Genomic DNA, 21,064 nt, shown 5'->3' on the forward strand with positions numbered 1-21,064 from the left:
AACTTGTGGACTACGTCCAGTGCAAGGAGGTCTTAAAAAAATAATAATAATAACTCTGCTTGCTGCATAATAGCACCCCAGGTCGGTCTCTCTGATGCAGTTCACCAGAGGCTAGCAAAATGAAGAGTAAAAACAGAAAAGCTCGAAAACCCGCCCAAGTCGGCTCACTTTAAAAAGGTTTCGTCTCCGCCAGCCAAAGAAACCCGGCCCGTGCACGTGACTTACTTCGCACACTGCGCCAGTACTTCCAGGACCAGCCACGCTTGTGTTAGTGGGGTCAGAAGCGCTTCATTTGCATGGAAATTAAGTTGGACACGCGCCCAGTGCGGCTTATTTTCACAGCCACGCGACCTCTTCTCCAATTCCGCCCCGCACTTTTCGTATCATTTGTGCCCCTTTATTTTCACTGCTTCGTCTGCTCCGGCATCTCTTTCGGCTTCTCGAAGGGACGCCATTATCCTTGCCTCTTAATTTCAGGCTTAAAACCGGTTATGCTACGCGCAAGGAAGATCCAGCCACTCGAAAAGAAAGTTCATTGAGCTGCCGACCTGTGCTTTTCTTGTGTGGTTAAGGCTCGCACTCTGATAGTCCGAGAGAAGTGGAGGAAAGTGCAGACGACAAAATTGCGGTTGTGTGTCGTCTGCTCTCCCGTCGCAGAGTTGGCACCATACGGTGTCACCCGCCGTTACTTGCGCCGGAAATAGGATCAATTCCGCAGAATACAGGATTATGACATTTAGTAGAATATGTTACTTAGTCAACTGCAGAGTGTAATTTGCCTTACTTAGTCTACAGTACGGAGTGATTTGTCTTGCAAACCGCCGTGGAGCGCGGAGGGGGGGGGAGGGGGGAGGGAGCTTGATGCCTATGACTTTATGCTGCTGAGCGCGAGGTCGACTGTTCGAATCCAGCTAGCGGCGTTCGCACGGCGATTAGAGAATGCAAAATTATCGTGTTTTGGGTGCAAGTTAAATAATTCCCACGTAGTCGAAATTAACCCGATGATTATACACTCCTCATTTTCGGGACACTACCCCCCCCCCTCCCCTCCCCCCACACACAAACTTTTGTCGTGCGAGTGGTGCCCGTTTTTTTTTTTTTGAGTGACCATCCCAAAAAAGCGGAAATTCGCTATGTTCCAGGTGATCTCGAAAAATAAATAACGTAAGTGGCACTTCGTGGCTTACCTGGCATATACTGGCACCAATAGAAAGAACAGAAAGCCTTCACGATTCAACAAAGTTTTATTGGCGCCTTTACAAGCGCTATACAATTTCAACGCAACGTTTGGGACGGAGGTTCGCGATCATCAAACAACCTCCTTCAATGACGCGTCGCGAGCTACAGTGTTTCAATAGAGTCAGTCATGCCATCGTTATGAACGTCTAAACCCTAATGCTAACTTTCAAAATTGTGAAAAATAAATATGAAATGCAGCGAAAAAAATAAAGGTGAACATCCTGAATCAAGATGCGCTGCTGAAAAAATAGAGCACTTCCCGATCGCCGTAGCTCCCCATGAGCGCTACCGCACCTCTTGTAGTTGTATCAGAAAGACAGTTAACATATAGAGCAGCATGTGTGGAAAGTTTCCGTTTTGATTTAAATCACATCGAAATACTCACAACAAGGCACGTTGGGTTCGATTCAAGCTAATTTGAACGTTGAACAACATGCAAACGTAGAGCAAAACACATGCTCAACTTCTCCAGCAAGAGGCAGTTCTGAGAAGAGCAGCTTAACTGCGCACCACGTGACCCAAGTCCAATACAGAACGGCGTACCCGGTGCCACACATTTAAACGCGCGCAACCGAACTGTTCAGTTTTAGTTTTAACCCCACACGCTATAATTTTTGTGAAATTTAGAGACATGAACGCGATTTAAAGGTCTGACTAAGTGACCAATGGTCAATGCCTTGGCAATGAAAAAAAAAAAGAAAAATGGATTCCGTTGAAGCGACGGATGGTCTAGAAGCCCTGGCGAAATGAAAAAAAAATTACAAAGAGAGAGAGGATAGAAAAGAAACATGATTGGCAATGATACAGGCGCATTCGATGAGATACAATAGGCAGCGTAAAATGTCTGGCAATTAGGCCATAAAACAGGCAGATAGAAGCAGTAAGCAACATGATAAGATGCTTATCACCTCACCAATACCCCAAGTTCATGAACAACAACTTATACTAAGGCAGAACGACGGAAGCAGAGATGAGGAATTCAGCACGAGGTTACTTGGGCTCCATAAAGAGGGTAGATTAGAACGTGCTCACGAGCGCGGAGAGAGCGTGTACCCCACAAATCTAGCGCGCGCATTAGTGTTATAGATTACAGCGTTCAAGGTATAGAAAAGCTGTCAGTAATTCGTTAGAAAAGTCTGCGCTAAAAAAAGAAATAAAGAAACGTTAAACAATGGCGCACTGACGTTTCTTAACCATGATCCTAAGTGCAATACAGATAAATTTCCGCACGCACACATATTGCACGTCGCATTCGTTCCGTTTAGCTCGCCCCTCTGTGTGCAGTAAAAGAACAACGAAACTGCTACACCAAAACTGCAGATACTATATGATGAACAGCTCCCATATGACGGGCATCACACTGATATATCTCCCGCTTGAGCCCAGACTACTCGAACACAATGCTTGTACAAAACAGGCTGGTAACACTGAAACGGTTTCTTACTATGTTGAATTGCAAGACAGCCACGAATATCCCCGTTTCGGCACTTCTTCGTCACTTCTCTGGCGACGTTATCGATAGCACCGGTACGTCAAGTTTAATATCGATACATTAGTATAAACGCATATTGCACCGTTGTAAGCTCTCGCACAAAGTGTAGACGACGCCCATGTGTACCTAGAATGGTCAGTATGGGAGACACTTCCGTCACAGCATGGATGACAACGCCCTATCATTGCGATGTAAGTCGGCAACAAAAGAAGCTGTTGCCTCCGCTAAATGACATCTCAAAAGAATGCCGAATAGCAGCCAGAAGGCAAATGCACAGCTTTCGAATGAAGTACTCCAGAGGCTACAGAAGAGGGGAAAAAAAGAGAGAGAGAGAAAATAAAAAATGGTGACTCAGAGGCACCGTTTCGTCAAGAGAAAACAATATGCCCAAATAGCTAACACTTGAAATGGGAAACCTCAAGGCGTTATCGTAGTTTGTACAGCAGGAATTGACACAAAGGGCTTACAGCAATCAGACACGGGTGAACGAGATCGGAGCTGGTACTTAGATGAAATTGTCTACATAACCTTCGTACATGTGAAACGACACCTGGTGATCGGCGAGACCTGGTCTCAGACGAACCCACAGTTTGGGCCTTGGGCCTAAGTGGATCAGACAGTTCAATATATTGTAACAAGGGTTCAAAAAACACCTCACTCTCAGTAAGATCAGAGCAATCGCCAATGAATCCGTCGCTGTTCTTGTTAAAAAAGTAAATGCAGCAATGAGTTTCAATAGTGTATACACTTCCTAGAACCGATGAAAGAACTATTTTTTTTATAATGAAACGCAAAATTGTTTTTCGGAGTTGGCGGAGGAGTTCTTGAGAAAGGTCCGAGCATCTGCACCATCTGCTGCACAGTTTGCCGAGCAGATGTTGAAGGTAGAGGACATGATGTCAATGGCACATCCATCCTCTAGAATATATGGGCACAATGCCTTCGAAATTTACTTTTAACAAGATTTACTGGGTCAGGACACATGCGACTAAACAACATATCAACGGACACTATGAACAATCCTCTTTGTTGCAAACCATTGTAATTTAAGACCACGACTCGAGATGCAATTAGGTTTAAAGCAAAAAACTAAACAAAAACAGTTTAAAAGAATGGTACAATTCTTCTTCTGCCTCTGTCTTTTCTGTGAAGGCAGCGAGCGGTGTCTGTGCTTTGAGACACCTGTGTGAGACACCTTAACAACGAAGGTTAATAGCTACTCTAGAGATCGGTTCTACGAACGAACGGTCAAGACTCCCTCGTCTCACTCTGGGAGTGCGATCACTCCATAAAGTGCTGAGTGGATTGCACAAGCTGCAACACAAAGTCACGCACAGGTATCATTTTACCCATAAGCCACCAACATAGGTACAGCTGACACCTAGGTATACGCGATTCTGTTGAAAAAATAAAAAAACACACGAGGCTCTTCAAGAAGGCAAATACAGTATATGTAGCAGTAGCTCACAGACTCCAGAAAGAAGGTTTGCGACCATCAGTCGTCTCGGCACGACAGTTCTTTACTGCTATAGAATGAGAGAGAAACGAGAACCAAAAAAATGAACACACAGTTCACTGTTCAGGTCCGCTGCACCACGAACACATGCACACTTCTTTATGACACAATGTCGACTCCACCAACGTTGCCGGCCACAACCGATTCTCGCAGACAATCACTGGCGTTTCTGACAACGGTCGACGCCTATCGGCACCGACGTCGACATCGCTAACGCTGCCGGCGCCCCCTGGCGGCGGGGCGGGTAAGCAAAAAAAAAAGTCCAAACAGCAGTTTGTACTGTTCTTTTTCCTTTTTTTTTCACCCGAAATGAGAACTGTAACGAGCACAGCGGTTGGGGAGTGTTTTCTTCTTCCAAGAGAACGGAGTGGTGGTGGGAGGAGGGGGGGCTCAGGCGCAAGCCACCCTGGAGCCGTCGACCGCGGCTCTCGTGACGTCAGTGAGCAGCTTGCTGAGCACGCGGCACTTGTACTGCAGCCGGGTGCTGTTGTGCTCGGCTCGTCGGCGGCCGTCCTCGGCACGCTGTAGTGCGCGCAGCAGGCGGGCATTCTCGACGTACAGGTCGCGGAGCAGGGTGTCGATCTTACTCGGGCCGACCGCACTCGGCTGATGCTGCTGCTGCTGCTGCTGAGAGGATTTTCGGTGTTTTTTTTTGACGAGAGGGTCACAAGAAGGTTAGAGTGCAAGCAAGGAGACGGTTGGAAGCGTGTGTCCGAAGTTGGGTTCGCAAGCGGGGAGAAATTCGAGAGCGGGCGAGTGGTTTGAACCGCGTTTCGCAGCAGATTCCCAGGAACATTAGTGAGGAATGAAGAGGAAGTTGACAGCGTCAGAGATAACGACATCGTAGATAACGGCAGAAGAGATACCAGCATAAGAGACAACGTCACAGGAGAGGTTGGGATACAATATAAGATGAACGAAAGTTAGCAAAAAAATTCGTAGAAAGTGACACCACGAAAGGCAGACGATGAAAGAAACAACGTGAGAACACCGGTTCCCGGACGGCAGTGACATTGAGTTCAGAAGAAATGTTACGGAAAGTTCATTTGGTTGTTGGTGCGTGCATGCCAAGTTAAGCGTGCAGTTGTTTAGTCGTGATTGCAAGAGTAGCGCGACCGGAGGCCGCGTAGAGTATAATGCAGGTCATGCAGCAGGTCAGAAAAAGGATAGCGTCGTGATGCGTTCAAAGGGTTCGATGAGTGAGAGATCGATGATCCACGGTCGAGTCGGCAGAAGTGATTTTGTCGATTGACGAGGAAGGAAAAATAGGGAGGGAAAGAGAGAAAACAAAGAAAGACATGGTTAGAACGAATTCCAGTTTCACAAAACACACACAAAAAGCAACAAAATAGCACAAGGTTTTACTTGCACACAGGGTTTAAAGTGGATCACCGGCATGCTTACACAAAGTAACTCGCTCAAAACACAGTGCTGGGTTCCTTCATAGTGGCAAGCTTTATTGTGTGAACATTTGCATCACTGCTTGAACAGAGCTGTGATAAAAGGTAATTAGCGGTGACAAGAAGCTAAGTAACACTAGCCTTTCCTTAATGTCAATACGTTTTGTATTTCCCGTAGATGACGTCACATTGAAACAGACTGCTGACTTTGCAAGCACACAGTCACAGTGATATCCCAGGGCGATAATGAAACCACGATTGGTTAAGAACACCTTAGAATGTTTCACGAACTTTACGTTTCAGCCAACCAAAATGAGAAATCTTGTGAAATAAGTGATTCAAAGACTAAATAGTTAAGACATTTGTATTGGCCAGTGTAAATGGATACGTTGAAGTGAACCCTACTCGGTTATGATGTCGTCATACTCTACGCATCGGCACATTTTCCCAAACACTGGCAAAAGAAACAGTTACCGAGCCTGTACTCTCCTACTTCGAGCTTGCAGGTATAAAGACTTGCAACAGCGTCTTTATGTAAAGGCACTATATACGCATCAGACAAGTTCATTCGTCTGCAGACTTGCAACACCACACGCATTAAACATCTTGCACTCATCTTTCCGCACATGCCAAGCAAGCTTGAAACTTCTTCGCGTTCTTAAAGTTGAGAAAACAAGAGAACAGCAGCTGGCGCATTAAGCAAACTCAATAACATTCTCGCTGACAGTGAAAACAAACACAGCGCTGTCTTGAGTGGCTTGTGATAAAATCGTAAAATTCTGCACGTAACATTCAGTTGTTCGGTGGAGTCCCTACGTATTGGACAAGTGCAAATTTAAAAGTGCGAACGTGAATAGATTAAAAATGAAATTTTGAAGACGATCACTAGAAATAGCCAGTGGATACAGCTTATATGGTTCACATTTATATTTTGTTTTTTGTTTTATACCCAGAAATGAGCAGTTCTGAATGACAATGCCAAATTAAACAGAATCAAGTGATACAAGGTAAAACGCATCTGTTACATCAATATTTCCGAGTGGAGATGATATACACAAAATATGAATCGAGCAAATGTGATGGCAGCACAGTCTTCAATATAGTTAAAAAGAATAAGAGTAATTAATAGGGATTTAACAGTCTCAAAGTGTGCAGTTTCAAATAAAAATGGACAACACAAACTTTTCCTCAAGTGCGAGACTGCACTTAACTTTCGCATGACGCTTTCACATAAGTAAATTTAGTTTCAAACACTCAGTTAAGCGTGACAAACGTGTGGGGCCTGCTAGTACATGCTTGCTAATGTTTTAAAAAGCCAGGACTACAAGTATTTCATCGCAGCACGCACACTGGCAGTGACAACAGATTGCAAGCAAAAAACAACTGAAAAAGAAGAAACACAGTGTAAAACGTTCCGTATAAAAAATTAAATGGGCAAGAACATCGTGCATGCATGATCCATCCATCAATCTCGCCGAGAAAGAGCGCCCATCTTCGAGTAGCATTGAACACTGCATCCACGATGTGTTAAAATTCTGAGGCTATGACCGACTGAGTATAATGAAAGTGCTCTACAATGGATGTATGAGTGAGAACGGGAGTCGAGGAGGTGTTGAGAATGTTCACGATGACTAGTCTCTGATACAGCTGCTGCGGTGGCACGGCGAGTTTTCACGACGTTGAATTCGCCACCTCAGGAACACTCGTGAGATTGCTTAGAGATGACATGCGACACATTGAAAACAGTACAGAGCACATTCGCGTCCGAAGATTGGTCGATCGCTGCGTTTAGAACTACCAAAAAGGCATGCTGGGTAGTAGGGTAAAAAAAAACAAAAAAAAGAAAGCCGATATTCTTGAGGAAGCGCAAAGTTTTCGAGGGGGACTTAACTGGTGAATGAATTCACACAAGGAATTATACACTGTGGCATCCTACTGTGCTGTCAAAATCTGCCATTTTTTTTTTGCAGTTTGATCCAGTCAAGAGAAAGCGCGGCTCCCCTACTAGCCAATCAGAGCTGATGGACACACGAGGGTGAACTTGGCAACATGGCGGAATTAAAAAGCAGTGTCTGCGATACAGCATCCCTTTGGGGGAGCTTTCTGAGCTGTGTTACTTTGTTCACAAGAGCTTTCGCTCTCGCACACGTCTGTCTGCCGGCGCTAGACGCCACGCGGTCGGGTCGGTTCGCAGAAGAATCCGCGCGTGCTGGAAGCGGCGTGCAAAGCCAAGCCAAGCGCGATCCAGAAGACGAAGAGCAGCGGCCGAAGCCACCATCGCCACAAGAAAGCGACCAAGCGGCAGGCGAAGGCGTCTCGGCTACGAACCTCGCATGGCTGCTGTTGGCTAGCTGGCCCGGACTGCTGCTGCTGCTGTTGATGATGATGTTGATGCTGATGCTGCTTCCGTAGCCGCTCCAGCTCCTCGTTGTGCTGAAGCTCGCACTCCAAGCGCTCCATCATGTGTTTTTGCTCTGTGTCGCGATGACCACGACCGTTTCGACGAAAGGCGAGGGAGTTGCAAAAGAAAGACGAATGCAAGGATTGGGAGAAATGGTAGAGGAGGAGGGGATGGATGCAAAAAAAGAGCATGCGTTAGCAACTAACGTATTAGTGACACGACTGCACTGGTTATAAAACTATGATGCTGTCACTCGTTGTTCAGTATGCAGGCACAGGGGAGTTGCGAAAGAGCTGGTGTTAAAGCCTGTGCTTACAGCAAAGTCAGAGAAGGCCTGGGCCGAGCAGGGTTTCGTACACTGCAGCACTTTAGCGTGCAGTGAGCTCAATAGACAGTTTTAATATAGCGTACTCTATTCCATTGCGTACGCTAAAAAATAGCGGGTCGTCACTGCGCATGCGCTGACCGCTAAACGAAATAGCGGGTATAGCGGGCGTACGCAACGCAAACGAGTTAGCGTTAGCGTTTTTGCGGGGTTTGCGGAGTTTGCGGGAAACATGGCGGCGATCCCGGCTGCCCGCTTCGAATTGAAGTTGGCGTTGCTTTTGTAAAATGCACTTCGTTCGTAGCAAATGACTGTGTAAACGGCTTTCGCTTAGTCTCAGGCCGCTTCGACGACAGAGTATTATGGATAACTTCGTGGTGTTTTCGAGATCGCTTCTCGTTTCGAACGAGTCGAAGCCTAACCAAAGGAACGTTCTAGATGTCAGCGCCACCTATCGCTACAGGCGCGAAATAGCCGCAACGACGGAATACGGCCTCAGAGATCTGAAGATATCGTCGGCCAACTAAAATTGTCGAAAACGTGCGCTGCTTAGCGTACGCTATTTTATAGCGTATAGCGTACGCTATAGTTGCGTACGCTAAACTAAAACTGTCTAATCAACACGCTACTTTCTTAAAAAGGGATTTCCATACATGCTGTGCTGCTGCGAGTTAACTGCACGACAGGCACTGTGGTTCAAGCTTCAAATCAAACGTACATTGCAAAGTTCAATGCCATCGTGCACGGACATTCGCAAAACAGCTCCGAAGAAAATATGACGGACTCGCGATCTTCCAACTCCTCTTACTAGAACTGCGTCGCACATGCTACAAACACGTAAAGCGACTGGAACCTGATAATAACGACTGGTGTGTCACATGTGCACGCTGAATCGGTTGTTCTGTGCAGCGGTGTTGAGGCCGTATACAGCTGAATTTATGATTCCGCGATGAGCAGCTCTTCCGCACATAATGTGAACACAGCCGGAACAAGAACATAGGCACACTTTGCTGGGAACATTGCCGGCGAGCGAGAGCAACGTGAACCGCGGCCTGTTCCAGGCAACGTAGGGTGCTACGGCATGATGCACCTACACTGACGCGAGAACGAGCCCAACGCTCTCTCAAGTTCCACACTACGAGTTGCACAATGCGACGGCAGCCTATTAAAAGCTGATCGTCACAGCGATGCCAGAACGATATTACAGCAGTGTGAAGATGTCGCATTCTAGATTTTAGGAAATGCCACGTCGGTACACAGACATCTCATCCCTTCGCTCATTACCACTGCCGATTATTTTCACCTCAGTCGCTTGTACATGCTTTAACTCAACAACAACAACAATAATAATAATAATAATAATAATAATAATATTAATAATAATAATAATAATAATAATATAAACCCAACAAACTACATCAGGTGCGCTGCCTCAGCGTTTTTAAGGACATACCGATTTACGCAAGCTTCCATCGTGGTAACACACACACACACACACGAGTGAAAGTCTCGCCACTCACTGAGGCGCTGCAGCTGCTCCTCGCAGTTCTTCCGCAGCCGGTCGTGCTCCTGCAGGTGCAGCGTCTCCAGGTGAGCCTCGATGGCGCCGATGGCCTTGCCGATGAGGCTCGCCAGCTGCTCCTGGAGCGAGGCGCCCGACGTCACGCTGTGCGGACTCGCGCAGCCCGGGTCGCCGCCATCGCTGGGTGTTGCAGAGAACGAAAAACGAGGGGAGACGCTCAGCGTAAAGGAAGTACCACGACGCGAAATTTTTCTACTTTTCTCTTTTCTTTCATTTTCTCTCGTTAAATGACGGCACAAACCTTACAAAGCTTCGAAATAATTAAACGAACAGCTCTAAAGCAGAACCTGGACATCAGAAATCAGAAGGAACGTAGCGCGGCGCCGACACCAATTGGTTTGTTATATTACTATGATACCAATTACAGGGATGCTCGAGGAGAATGCACAACACCACCGTGATGTTCTGCTTAGAGTTCACATGCGATAACGTCCTATGGCGCCCCGCGCGCAGCATGCTGTGGGTGCGAGAAGAAAAGCGCGCGCAGCTGAACCGAGAAGGACGGCGGCCTGACGCGCTCCGCCTTCGCGTGCGCCCAGTGTTGGATGTGACGTGAACGAGCGCGCGCTAGGAGGGGGCCCGGGTGAGCGCGCGTCCCCTCCTTTAGGCCGGCCGCGGCGGCGCTGGCTGCAGGCGCGGCTGAGCGCATGCGCAGCTCGCACGGACACAGTTATCTCGGAGGAGGTAATCTGCGAAGGGTGCAACACCTGGGCGAGCCGAGATGGCTGATCGTTTCGTGCGCGCTGCGTTCTCGCGAGCGTGACACCGAAGGTCGCGCAATCTCGTTTCGGAAACGCGCTATGAAGCTAGAGGTAGCACGAAGCGTTCGCTCCCTTCTGCCTGCGCTCTTCGTGACGTCAGCGTTGCGACAGATGGTGTACGCGGTCATCGAGTGACAGCTGTTCCTGTTTGCCTATGCGAGTAACACCGTGCTTGCTAGATTAACTAGTAAGCGAATGTATACTGAACTTCATAAATTTATACGGTCGATGAAACTGCAAGCCTTACGTCGCGTAGTTGCCTAATGTTTTGCTATCGCTATCAATGCTTCGCCTTTGAGGTGAAGCTGCGCATTTTCTTAAACAGACGTTTTTAATGTGATTTACAGACAACTACAACACAACAAAATGGTAACAAATAAGAAACTAAATGGCAAATGCAAAACCTGAAAGCGATATTACTACAATACACACGAAAGGCACTAGAAAATAGCAAAGCGGACATCATACACATGCTACATTAGAGCTTGAACGTTTCAAATTCAAGAACTTCTTTTTCAGGCACAGTAATAGAAGGTAGGCTGTCGAAGATTTATTTCCGCAGTGTTGGTTTAATTATGTTAACCAAATAGCGCAAACCAATGAGCCGCTCGAAAGTAATACTGCCAAGCGTCGGAGCACGATAAATAATTTATTGAAATACTTGTTCTCACGAACCAGTTTCGGTTTGGGCTTCACAGGTCACGTATAATGACGTCAGGATACACTGACTCGCTCCGTTCCTGTAATCGCTACCGCTGCCACACGCGAGCGCAGCCAGATGAAGCGGTCGTAGCACATTTGATTTTATCAACAGCGTCGCCATAGGTAGCCTTACTTCTACGCGGCGTGAGGAAACAAGCAAACTTCGTGCTCCTTCATGAGGTCCTGTCAATGCTGATGACATCAGGTTCGGCATTACAAGACCAAGTCTAGTGTGAAGTTAAAATGTATGCGTTCATCAACGTTCACAAGTGCTTAATGTGTGATTCTACAGTGATTCTCTTTTTCAGATTTTTTTTTCTTTGCGATGCCCACCTTGGCGTGCAGCTAGCGCCCCCTGTGCCGGCCTGGTTGCGAGCGCCCCCTAGCGCCTCGGCGTCACCATCGGTGCCAGCGGCAGCGGTGGTGGTGGTCCACGCGCCGCATCGCAGGCACTGCCTGAGCAGCTGGCAGATGTCCTCGGTGAGCTGGGCGGTCAGGTCCTGCGGCCTCTTGAGCTGCGACTGCGGGTCGCTGTCTCGCCGGCTGGGCTGTAGCCTCAGGTTCTGCTCCAGGCTAGTGCGCAGCTCGCGTTCCACGTCGGTGCGAACCTTGGAGAGGCGGAAAGTTGAACAACATGAAGAAGGGGGGGGGGGGGAGAGCGAAGAGACGAAACCAGAGATGGTGCAAACAGATGCACGTATTGTTTGCTACCCTGAGGCATGGATCGAGGGACTCTCGCGGATGCCGACCCCGCCCTCTAGAACGCTTCTTCACTCAACACTCCACCTCGATCTAAGAAAGTAGACAGAAGTGCCACACACCGCACCGAAGTGGCCCCTGCAATCCAATGCACCTAACTGAAGTGGCCCTGTGCATAACCTACCCTAAACTAAGTTATACTACTTTAATACGTTCCCGAAAGAAAATTTTGTAACCTGATCTTTTCGGCCGCCAAACAAATGGACACGAGTGAAGGTGTGGTCGGCAAGCAAATTGTTCATTGTGAGGACTGCAAAGTAGCGTTATTTAAGCGCAGCGTCTTCTCTGATCATGGGGTCTGCTGATGTAGAAGAAAATAAAACGAAGAAACGGAAAACAGTAGACTGGAACGGCGTATCCCTGCTGACCAACTCCTCATCACAGGGAGCATCAAGGGAATTTTCTGAAGAAGCGCAGTCTTCTACAATCGAGGGGTGATAGAAAAAAAAAAAACGTGGAGCTGGGATCGCCACAGGCATAGGTTATGACGTGGCCACGGATTACTGTAGTCTGCCGACATATAACAAGCAAGCGAAGAAACAAACAAGCCCACAGACTGCTGCGTAACGATCGCGCGACTCCTAAAAGGGGGCGTGCCCGATCTTCAGAAGGAGTGGAGAGAAGGGCGGCCCCTCACCTTTCGCACGAGGTCCTGCTCGACCTGACACCGCACCTCGGCCAGCTTGGACTCGTACATGGCCTGCATGCTGGGCGTCTCGCCCTCGACGCCAGCCGCCGAGGAAGCCTCGGCGTCGCCCTGCAGGCGACCCACGGTCCCGCTCAAAGCGGTCGCATCCGCCAGAGAGCGCTTCAGTTCGTTCAGCTGCTTCGCCTTCACCTCGATGCTCGCGAGCAGAGCTTCCCGCTCCGCGTTCCAAGCTTCCCGCTTGCTGTTCGACTCGTCCGCGGCCTTCTTTTGAGCTTCCTCCAGCTTCGCCTGGGGAGGGAAAACATCAGCCTCAACGAAGGTCACGTCGGAAAAAGCAAAGGAAAGAGGGTTTGTTTCCAGGCCAGCTGAAAGTGCCAAGCATTGCGGGCGAGTGTAGCTGGCTGAAGACGACAGTACGCCCGAAGAAATCGATGGGGCTATCGTTCGGGAAGATAGCTGTTCCAGGACAAGTCAGGGAGGTTTCGCGGCATTTACGGGAAGTATCGCGTTACCATCCGACTCATTGTTTCATTGGCAGGTTACAGGGAAATAAAAGTTGTAGTTTTGCAAAATTTTCGAAATAGGGACAACGAGGGATGCGCAACACCGAAGAAAGTGCGCTCACGAGTCTATCTTATCCATTTCATGCCCCAGCAGTGCTTTCTCACACCTCCGAATATCACACCTCTGATTCCGCTTTCACACCTTCAGTTCCCCACTACCCACTCGCACACATCAGTGCCCGTAGACAAGTTTTCTGGATCAACCCAATCCCTGCTCGGAGTGCCCACGTTCACCTCCAATTGCTCACACGCACTATCGGGAACAGCCGAGTCAGTTTCTTTCTTTCTTTCTTTCTTTCTTTCTTTCTTTCTTTCTTTCTTTCTTTCTTTCTTTCTTTCTTTCTTTCTTTCTTTCTTTCTTTCTTTCTTTCTTTCTTTCTTTCTTTCTTTCTTTCTCTCTTTTTAGAGCAGCAAGTCGTACCTCGCGCCCAATTTCGGGGTAGGTCCACACACAAACTCCCAGAACTCACTCCATATTGTCTCTTCTTAGACTACTCACTCCCACATTAGAGTGCCCAAATACACCTTTTGCAACGGCCAACCAGTGCCCACTGACTCCTTTCAAGGTCCCAATACACTAAATGGGAACAACGGACTCCCACACCCCTTCGAGTAACCACTCGCAATCGTCTCTCCATACTCGGGCTCGGCCCTACTCGTACCTCGGAGTACCCTCTCAACTCTCCCCATCCGCGTCACACTTGAGTTCACTTGTCCGAGTGATGACGATTCTGGGTAGGCGCGCTGCCCGCATTTGTCGTTACACCCTCCGCTTTCGCCCTCGTTTAAATGCTCACTATTCGGCACATCGAGAAGACGCGCTGTCGCTGTATAAAGCGCAAAAGACTCGCCTGCAGCGCCTGCGCGGTGGTCTCGGAGGCCCTCTTCATCTCGCCCAGCTGCGCCACCTCGTGCTCCCGGGCGGACAGCTCCGCGGACAGCTGCTCCCTCTGCTGGGCGAGCTGGTTCTGCAGCGCCGTGACGTCGGCGCGCAGCCGCTCGGCGAGCACGCTGCGCATGCTCAGTTCGTCCTGCAGCTTGGCGATGGTCGACTGGGCGCAGTCGATCGAGTCCTTGTCCACTTCCGGCTGGCCGCACAGCTGGGCCTCGAGATCGGCGACCCGCTGCCGCCAGCGCTCCTCGATGTCGCGCAGCGCCTGCTCGAAGCGGGCCCGCAGCCGCTCCAGCGGCTCCCGCTGCGCCTCGCCCAGATCGTCGGCGTCCAGGGTCAGCTGGTACGCGTCGGCCACGCAGGGCAGGATGCCTGCGCAGTCGTCGTATCGCATCATTTCGTCGTTCTCGAAGCTTACTTTTTATTCCCCGCCCAACTCGAAGATGCAGGAAATTAACAAAACTGCTTATCTGTTTCCGCTTATTTTAAAACCAACGTTCCTTTTACCCCAACCTTGCCCCGTCGTCCTTGAAACTTACTTTCCGAACTCGAAGACGCTGGAAATTAACAAACATACTTATCCGTTTATCCGGGTTTTAAAACCCACGTTCCTTATAGCACCAACGTTGACCCGCCTGTGCTATTCTTCGCACTGCAAATGTATTTGTTACCCTATACATGGGCGTAACGTTCGAATTATGCGTTCGCGTTACATTTGTAGATAGTACAACAAATCGTAAGTAATCATTAGCAGTAAACCCATGGATCTCCGGAACAAGTCACGAGTTCAAGGGTCCCAACTGCATATACTGACGTATCACCATGAGGTTCTCAGTGATAAACTTATTTCCGATTTATCCTTCTTTATCTGCCACCTTTTTGTGAACTCCTGGTGCTCATGAACTCATCATGATCGACCCGAATTAAACGCGGTCTCACCAAGTTGGGCCATGCAGTTCAGTGAAAGCTACGGGTCCTCAACGTGTCCATTACCACCATCATTAGCTTACCTACCAAGTCCACCAGAGGTGCTAAGACCTTTCCCTAGGAAGGGTCATTGCCTCAGCCTTCAGGCAGGCAACCGTATTCCCGAAGAACTTCAAGATCTCAAACACATCGTCTAATATCTTGCAAGCACGAGATTGTGCCTCGCTTTCAGCGGTCGTCATTACGACACGGACTCCCGTCAGACGCTCGGGAACGCGAACCATGAGAACGACTCGGCAGTTGTCTTTCGCTAGTCTTCCCGAGCTCACCACCATTTTAATTATCACAGATGAATCAGCGTAGCGCCATCGGCGAATCCCTCTGCCTATGCGGACGGTTCTCGTCGCTACAGTAACACAGTTTTCGTTGTACTGCGCAACGCGGGGTCACTGAGGTGAAGCACGAACCCAAGGGGAAACGAAAAGTCTGCACAAAAGCTCTTCCCTGCACTACATGCGCCGACAGCGCCCCCTGACGTACGCGGCGCAAACACTGTCTAAACTCCTCCAGCCATACGATGCTCCGCAGCAGGCGATTATTCCTTAGTACACGTCTCGCTATTCCGATAGGCGCTTAGCGTCGCCTCTCCTATGCTTCTGAAAGGTACACTAAAAAGAAACGGCAAATTAATTCGAAATGGTAAAGCGTTCATTCAAAAGAATATTTTCGTTAATTTCGTGGGAATAGGTCGATTAAGAGAACAGGAAATGTAGAATCAAAGTTTCATTTCTTTTTTGTTTAGATTATCGCGCCGTGACCTAAGCACCGGTACCTCGCGTGACGTCACGGATTTCAACGTGTTTTTCGGCAGCTGGGCTATTTTGGGCACGACAGAAATCCCCGAAAATTGCCAAGTTCACTCTCTCTGGCTCCTTTACTTCCATCTTTACTCGCGGAAAACTAACGAGGCCCGAGCAAACAAGGTCAAAATCGATGACGTCATGTCGAGTTGGTGCGCGAAAATTACCGTGGCGTCGCCACCAGTATTTATTTGCTGCGTCATTTCTGGCTTGCCGAGTCTCCTTTCACGGTAAGAGTGGTCTTTTTTTCTATTTTTTTTGTATCTGTAGAAGAGTAACTTACCAATACAGCTTTAGCTGCTCCCTTTTTCTCTCTCTTTAGAGCCTCTTCTTAATTACACGTCTAGCAAGCACAACAAGCCACGGTACTGTATGGTTGAGCCGGAAAAAAACGAGAAGAATGCACGCTTTTTCACGTGAAAAGATTCCCCGAAGCTTCACGGAAGGATTAGCGCGGCGCACAATGGGGCGAGCTCTCCTTCTCCGCCTCCTCCTCCTCCATTCTGTGGAACACGCAGCCCGGATGTCGTTGACAGAGTGCGTAAGCGCGACTGAACGAGGACGTTTCTTTCTACGTCGTCGTTAACTCGTGCTTACGCGCTCTATCATGAATTCAAACCAACTAGCACGCCAACCCGTCTTAACGGATGTCCCTACCAATTGTCTTCAAGGGGAGTACGGTAGCGTGATTCAAAGACGGGACAGGAGAAGACACAAAGGGACACAAACAGCGCTAACTTCCAAAACTGTTTATTGTCGTGTACAACCAATTGGTTGTACACGAGGCACTGTATTCAAAGCTTTCGATAACTGCACTGCGCGAGGTCGGCGAAGTTAAGCGTACTCAATAAGCACAATAAGGTGTGTCGCATCCCAGTGGTGCACGGTACTTCTACCCTCACGATCGATCCTTACGGCGTTTAAACTCATCACCAAAAATAATAATAATTTTATCTTCTAATAATCAGAAGCGGTCGTCGCTGAAAGCACGTGGTCTGCGTGACTTTGGTTCCCAATGTAAAATTACAAGGGCGCTTCCATCTAGACGATGATATTCCACTAGTACGTGCACGCAACAGCTTCATTTGGCATGAAGGGTTGCAGATTTATTTATCCTTAGGCTATCTTAGAACTAAACTGCAAATATGTACTGTCTTAGTTAAATATGGAGATGCTTTCCCCAACAGTCAGCGAGAGTAAACATAAAGTCGTCCATATAGACTTCACAAACGAATGCTTATGCGCTAATTCATGCGGTTTATCTATTATTTACATGCGGCCGTCTTCGGTAGGTCGATCAAATGGTAAAAGGAGCGTTTGTAGATTTCTAAAAGACAAACTCCTAGCGAATTTACGTATACAACGCTAAATATTTTTATGAGGGAGGCTTGTGATCATCCTAGCAATCCTGCATTTTCCCACGTCACACTGCGACCCCTTCGCGACCCCTTCTCCACTAGGTTCGAGTTGCAGAAACCGAGAACACGTTAATACAAAAAAATATTAATTAGTGCCAGGAAATTAACTACCCCGAACTAGGTGATTTGGTAAACCGCTCCTCTGCCATCCCGATGCCACACATCTTGCGGCATCAGGATTCCGTCTGTTCTTTAAAGTCCATAATTGCATAAGGATGACGCTTTCATTATCCGTAAAGGAATCCGTAACTAGGAACGCCAAAATCTGCGCATGCTGGGCAGTAATAAATAGATAAAAAATGTGTTGCAATCAATAACGTTTTACAGCCAGCAACACAAAGATGAGAACGCAGCGAATAAGCGACGTGCCATGCGTTAAGCGCTTTAAACTAAATCTAAGTAAACTAGACACTTTAACTAGCACTGCGTTCAAGTTAAACGACTTACTATGAGACGAGTGAGCGAGCGTGAGTTCGTGCCACAAACCTGCAAAGAAGTTGCGTTAGAAGAGAGGAGAAGTCATTCAGCCATCACCACGTTTCACAGGAACAAGCCATGCCACATCGCCGTTTTGCACTCGGCAAGCTTTGCCAAAGGAAAGTGTTAAAGCAACAGCGCAAACAAGTACATCAGTCACCTCTCAATGCATCTGAGACATTGCAAGAAAGTCTCACATTGCACGATTAGAAAGCGCAACAGAAATGAAGAAGGAAAAGAAAAAGGAAGCAGTGATACGGAAAGAAGGGGGGATTGGCATTACGAAGTACATGATACGACAATGTGAAAGGGAACACCGCCTTTAACGTTTGTTCCTACCTTTTGTTTCAGTGCATGCGCTGAAGGAAGTTGCAATATTGCTGGGGATAGGCGGGCTTACAGAACAAATGTTCCCTTTCACACTGACGCAGCGTGTACAGCAGAGTACATTTTAAAAGGAACACACAATCAGCGCTTGGCTATCTATTACCGCTCAAGTTTGGCCTGAAGGCATGGCGACAACATTTTAGTGCGTATATGTCAGCCTAATGTGTCCCATCAGCCAGTTTCTTCCCCTGATAAAGCGAAAGTGCTTCAGTTATACAGTTGAAACTCGATTTAACGAAGTCATATGACCACGTTCGAATTATTTCGTTAAATTGGGAAGTTCGGAAAATTGAGTAAGGGATTTTTTGCACTCCTTCGAAATCTACCATTGTAACGTAGCGACGCCCAAAAGATACCACGGCCTTATATTTGCCGCTAACCTGAGCTTGCGCGTGTAGAAAGCCCGCGGGGGTGGTCCAACCACCGTTGCCCCTAGCGCCTTATTTTTGTTGTAGCGCAAGCTGAACAAGGACAACAGAAAGGCACATCTGGCACATACAGCGATAACTTTAAACAACAGATTTATTTCCCTTTCTTGTCGCTCTATATAGACCCACTAAACGTCATACAAGACGTGTAAAATTTCGGTAAAAATAAACTGGGAACCATAAGTAAGACATACGTTTACCGAACCACACGTTTACCGAAATTTTACACGCGTTCTAAGTCATTTCGGGGGTGTATATACAGCGATGAGAACGGGAATAAATTTGTCGTTGAAAGTTAGCGCTGTGTGTGTCAGATGTGCCTTTCTGCTGTCCTTGTTCAGCTTGCGCTACAACAAAATAAGATGTGCCGCACCAACAAGCCCCTATAGCTATCCTCATCCCCTAGCGCCATCTGGTGCGTAAAAACACAACCGACGCCCGAGTCCGTTATTCCGTGCATGGGGGCGGCGTACAGTCTCGTCAAAATAAAGCTAGGGGCCGTGACTAGGGTGCCTAGATGTTCTGACGTGACAGCGCTGGAGAGCACGCTTAAAGAAAAACCCGTCTTCGTGAAAATTCTAAGGAAATCACAGCTTTCTTTTTTCTACTCGTTTATCTGCGGAAAAGTTTCGTTAAATCGAGTTTAACGCAAGCTAGTTTCGATAATTCAGGTTGACGACAACACTGGACCGGCGGGGGAAATGAAAATTCCTTCGTTAGATCGGGAACTTCGTAAAATCGCGTTTCGTTAGATCGAGCTTTAACTGCGCTGGCTCTGTTACTAGCTAAGCGTTCCGTAAGGTACTGTTAAGATGAAAGAGTTAGTGGCAGGGTTAGAACATCAGTCACAGAAGATACAGCGCAAACAAAGCTTACTACCATTATTATTGTTAATATCATTATTATTGTAACAAAATATTCCTATTTTTCAAATTTAGCCAGCTCATATATATAAGTAGAACACGTGGTCAGTAATGCAGAAACACATGTAGCTCTAAGCACTGCGTGGAGCTATTGCAAGTGCAATTTCTTTATTCATTATTTTAGTCATTCAAACGAAGAAAAATGTTTCAGCCAACAAGGTAATTAGCACAAATTTCAGTTACTTTGACTAACATTTAAGACATAGAACAGCAACGCATGAATGTACAGCCTGCTTTTTCATGCAAATTTACAAAAAGAATGTATAAGAGCCGCTGAAAATCCAAAAACAAAGAAAAAGATTACTGCCTAAATAGGCGACAGTTAAAAGATCGTATAATCGTATAACTGCAGGTAGAAGTTGACATGGCAGAAATCAACTCTGCAGTTCCTTAAGAGAACAAGATAATATCTTCAAATACATTAAGAAAGCTTCGTAAAAGTGGCGTAATAAAGGATCTCAACAATCTCTGAGCAAGATAATGGGCAAGCAGGCGGGGGTGGGGGGGAGGGCATAATGCATAGAGAGTGCAAAGTGACAACACATGCACGACACCGATCATAAAGGAAAAAATAAAGAAATAAGGAATAAGCTCCGAGCCTAGAACCGATCGCGATACGCACGAATATAACGAGCAAGGCGGCACAGCATCAACAAGCAGTTCAGGACGGAACGACGCCAGCGTGAAGTCGGCAGCAAAGTGGGGACGACATTGAAGAAGCAGCCGCTACTTTGGAAGTGGAGGAGAGAGACACGGTCAGAGCCCGATAAAAGCCGTCCCACGAGAACGCGGTTAACGTCCATTCGCGCTATTAGATTTCACCGTACCACACGCCGCACTCTCCACGATCCAAGAAAGAAGCTAAGATAACGGAGCCTGCATTATGAAGACCGCTGAGAACGGGACTTGGTTCCTTCGTTTTTGTTCTTATTGTCTTTCGCCGTTTTATAATCGTAACGCAGGTGAAACGAAACGAATGATATAAGCACAATAAAAAATATATAAGAAAACGGAAGTTAACGATTATCAACACACTCAAACTGGCAAAGAAAAGCTATACGTACGCAGAGATGTACGCCCAAAATCGCAAATAAAAAAATAAAAATAAAACAGAAGTCCCTCGCTCATATAAGCGACGAAGCGGAACACAAGCACGGACAGTCGAGAAAACGCCGAGGGACCGACATACTGCGGGCAGCGCCTCATGCCGGCAATATATATATATATATATATATATATATATATATATATATATATATATATATATATATATATATATATATATATATATATGACCGACATACTGCGGGCAGCGCCACATGCCGGCAATATATATATATAAATATACATATATATAAACCAA

At 47.3% G+C, this 21,064-nt stretch overlaps 1 protein-coding gene across 8 annotated transcripts in view; it reads right to left on the bottom strand.

Annotated features, from left to right (window-relative positions):
- Positions 1-4,177: 4,177 nt before the first annotated feature.
- The window catches only part of LOC135896394 (ninein-like protein), a 523,367-nt gene continuing 506,480 nt past the window's right edge, over positions 4,178-21,064 (bottom strand). For 4 of the 8 annotated variants that reach the window (XM_070521835.1, XM_070521836.1, XM_070521830.1 and 1 more), the window contains 7 exons: positions 17,934-17,972; positions 14,241-14,653; positions 12,815-13,114; positions 11,752-12,026; positions 9,894-10,075; positions 7,976-8,121; positions 4,178-4,874 (listed from right to left, as the gene is read on the bottom strand). In XM_070521835.1, coding sequence (XP_070377936.1) covers positions 4,638-4,874; positions 7,976-8,121; positions 9,894-10,075; positions 11,752-12,026; positions 12,815-13,114; positions 14,241-14,653; positions 17,934-17,972 — 1,592 coding nt within the window. In that variant the 3' untranslated portion in view covers positions 4,178-4,637. The remainder of the gene's footprint in view (positions 4,875-7,975; positions 8,122-9,893; positions 10,076-11,751; positions 12,027-12,814; positions 13,115-14,240; positions 14,654-17,933; positions 17,973-21,064) is intronic. The other 4 variants (XM_070521837.1, XM_070521834.1, XM_070521832.1 and 1 more) reach the window with 3 other exon arrangements.

This window comes from Dermacentor albipictus, chromosome 7 (assembly GCF_038994185.2).
Source record: "Dermacentor albipictus isolate Rhodes 1998 colony chromosome 7, USDA_Dalb.pri_finalv2, whole genome shotgun sequence".
NCBI lineage: Eukaryota > Metazoa > Arthropoda > Arachnida > Ixodida > Ixodidae > Dermacentor > Dermacentor albipictus.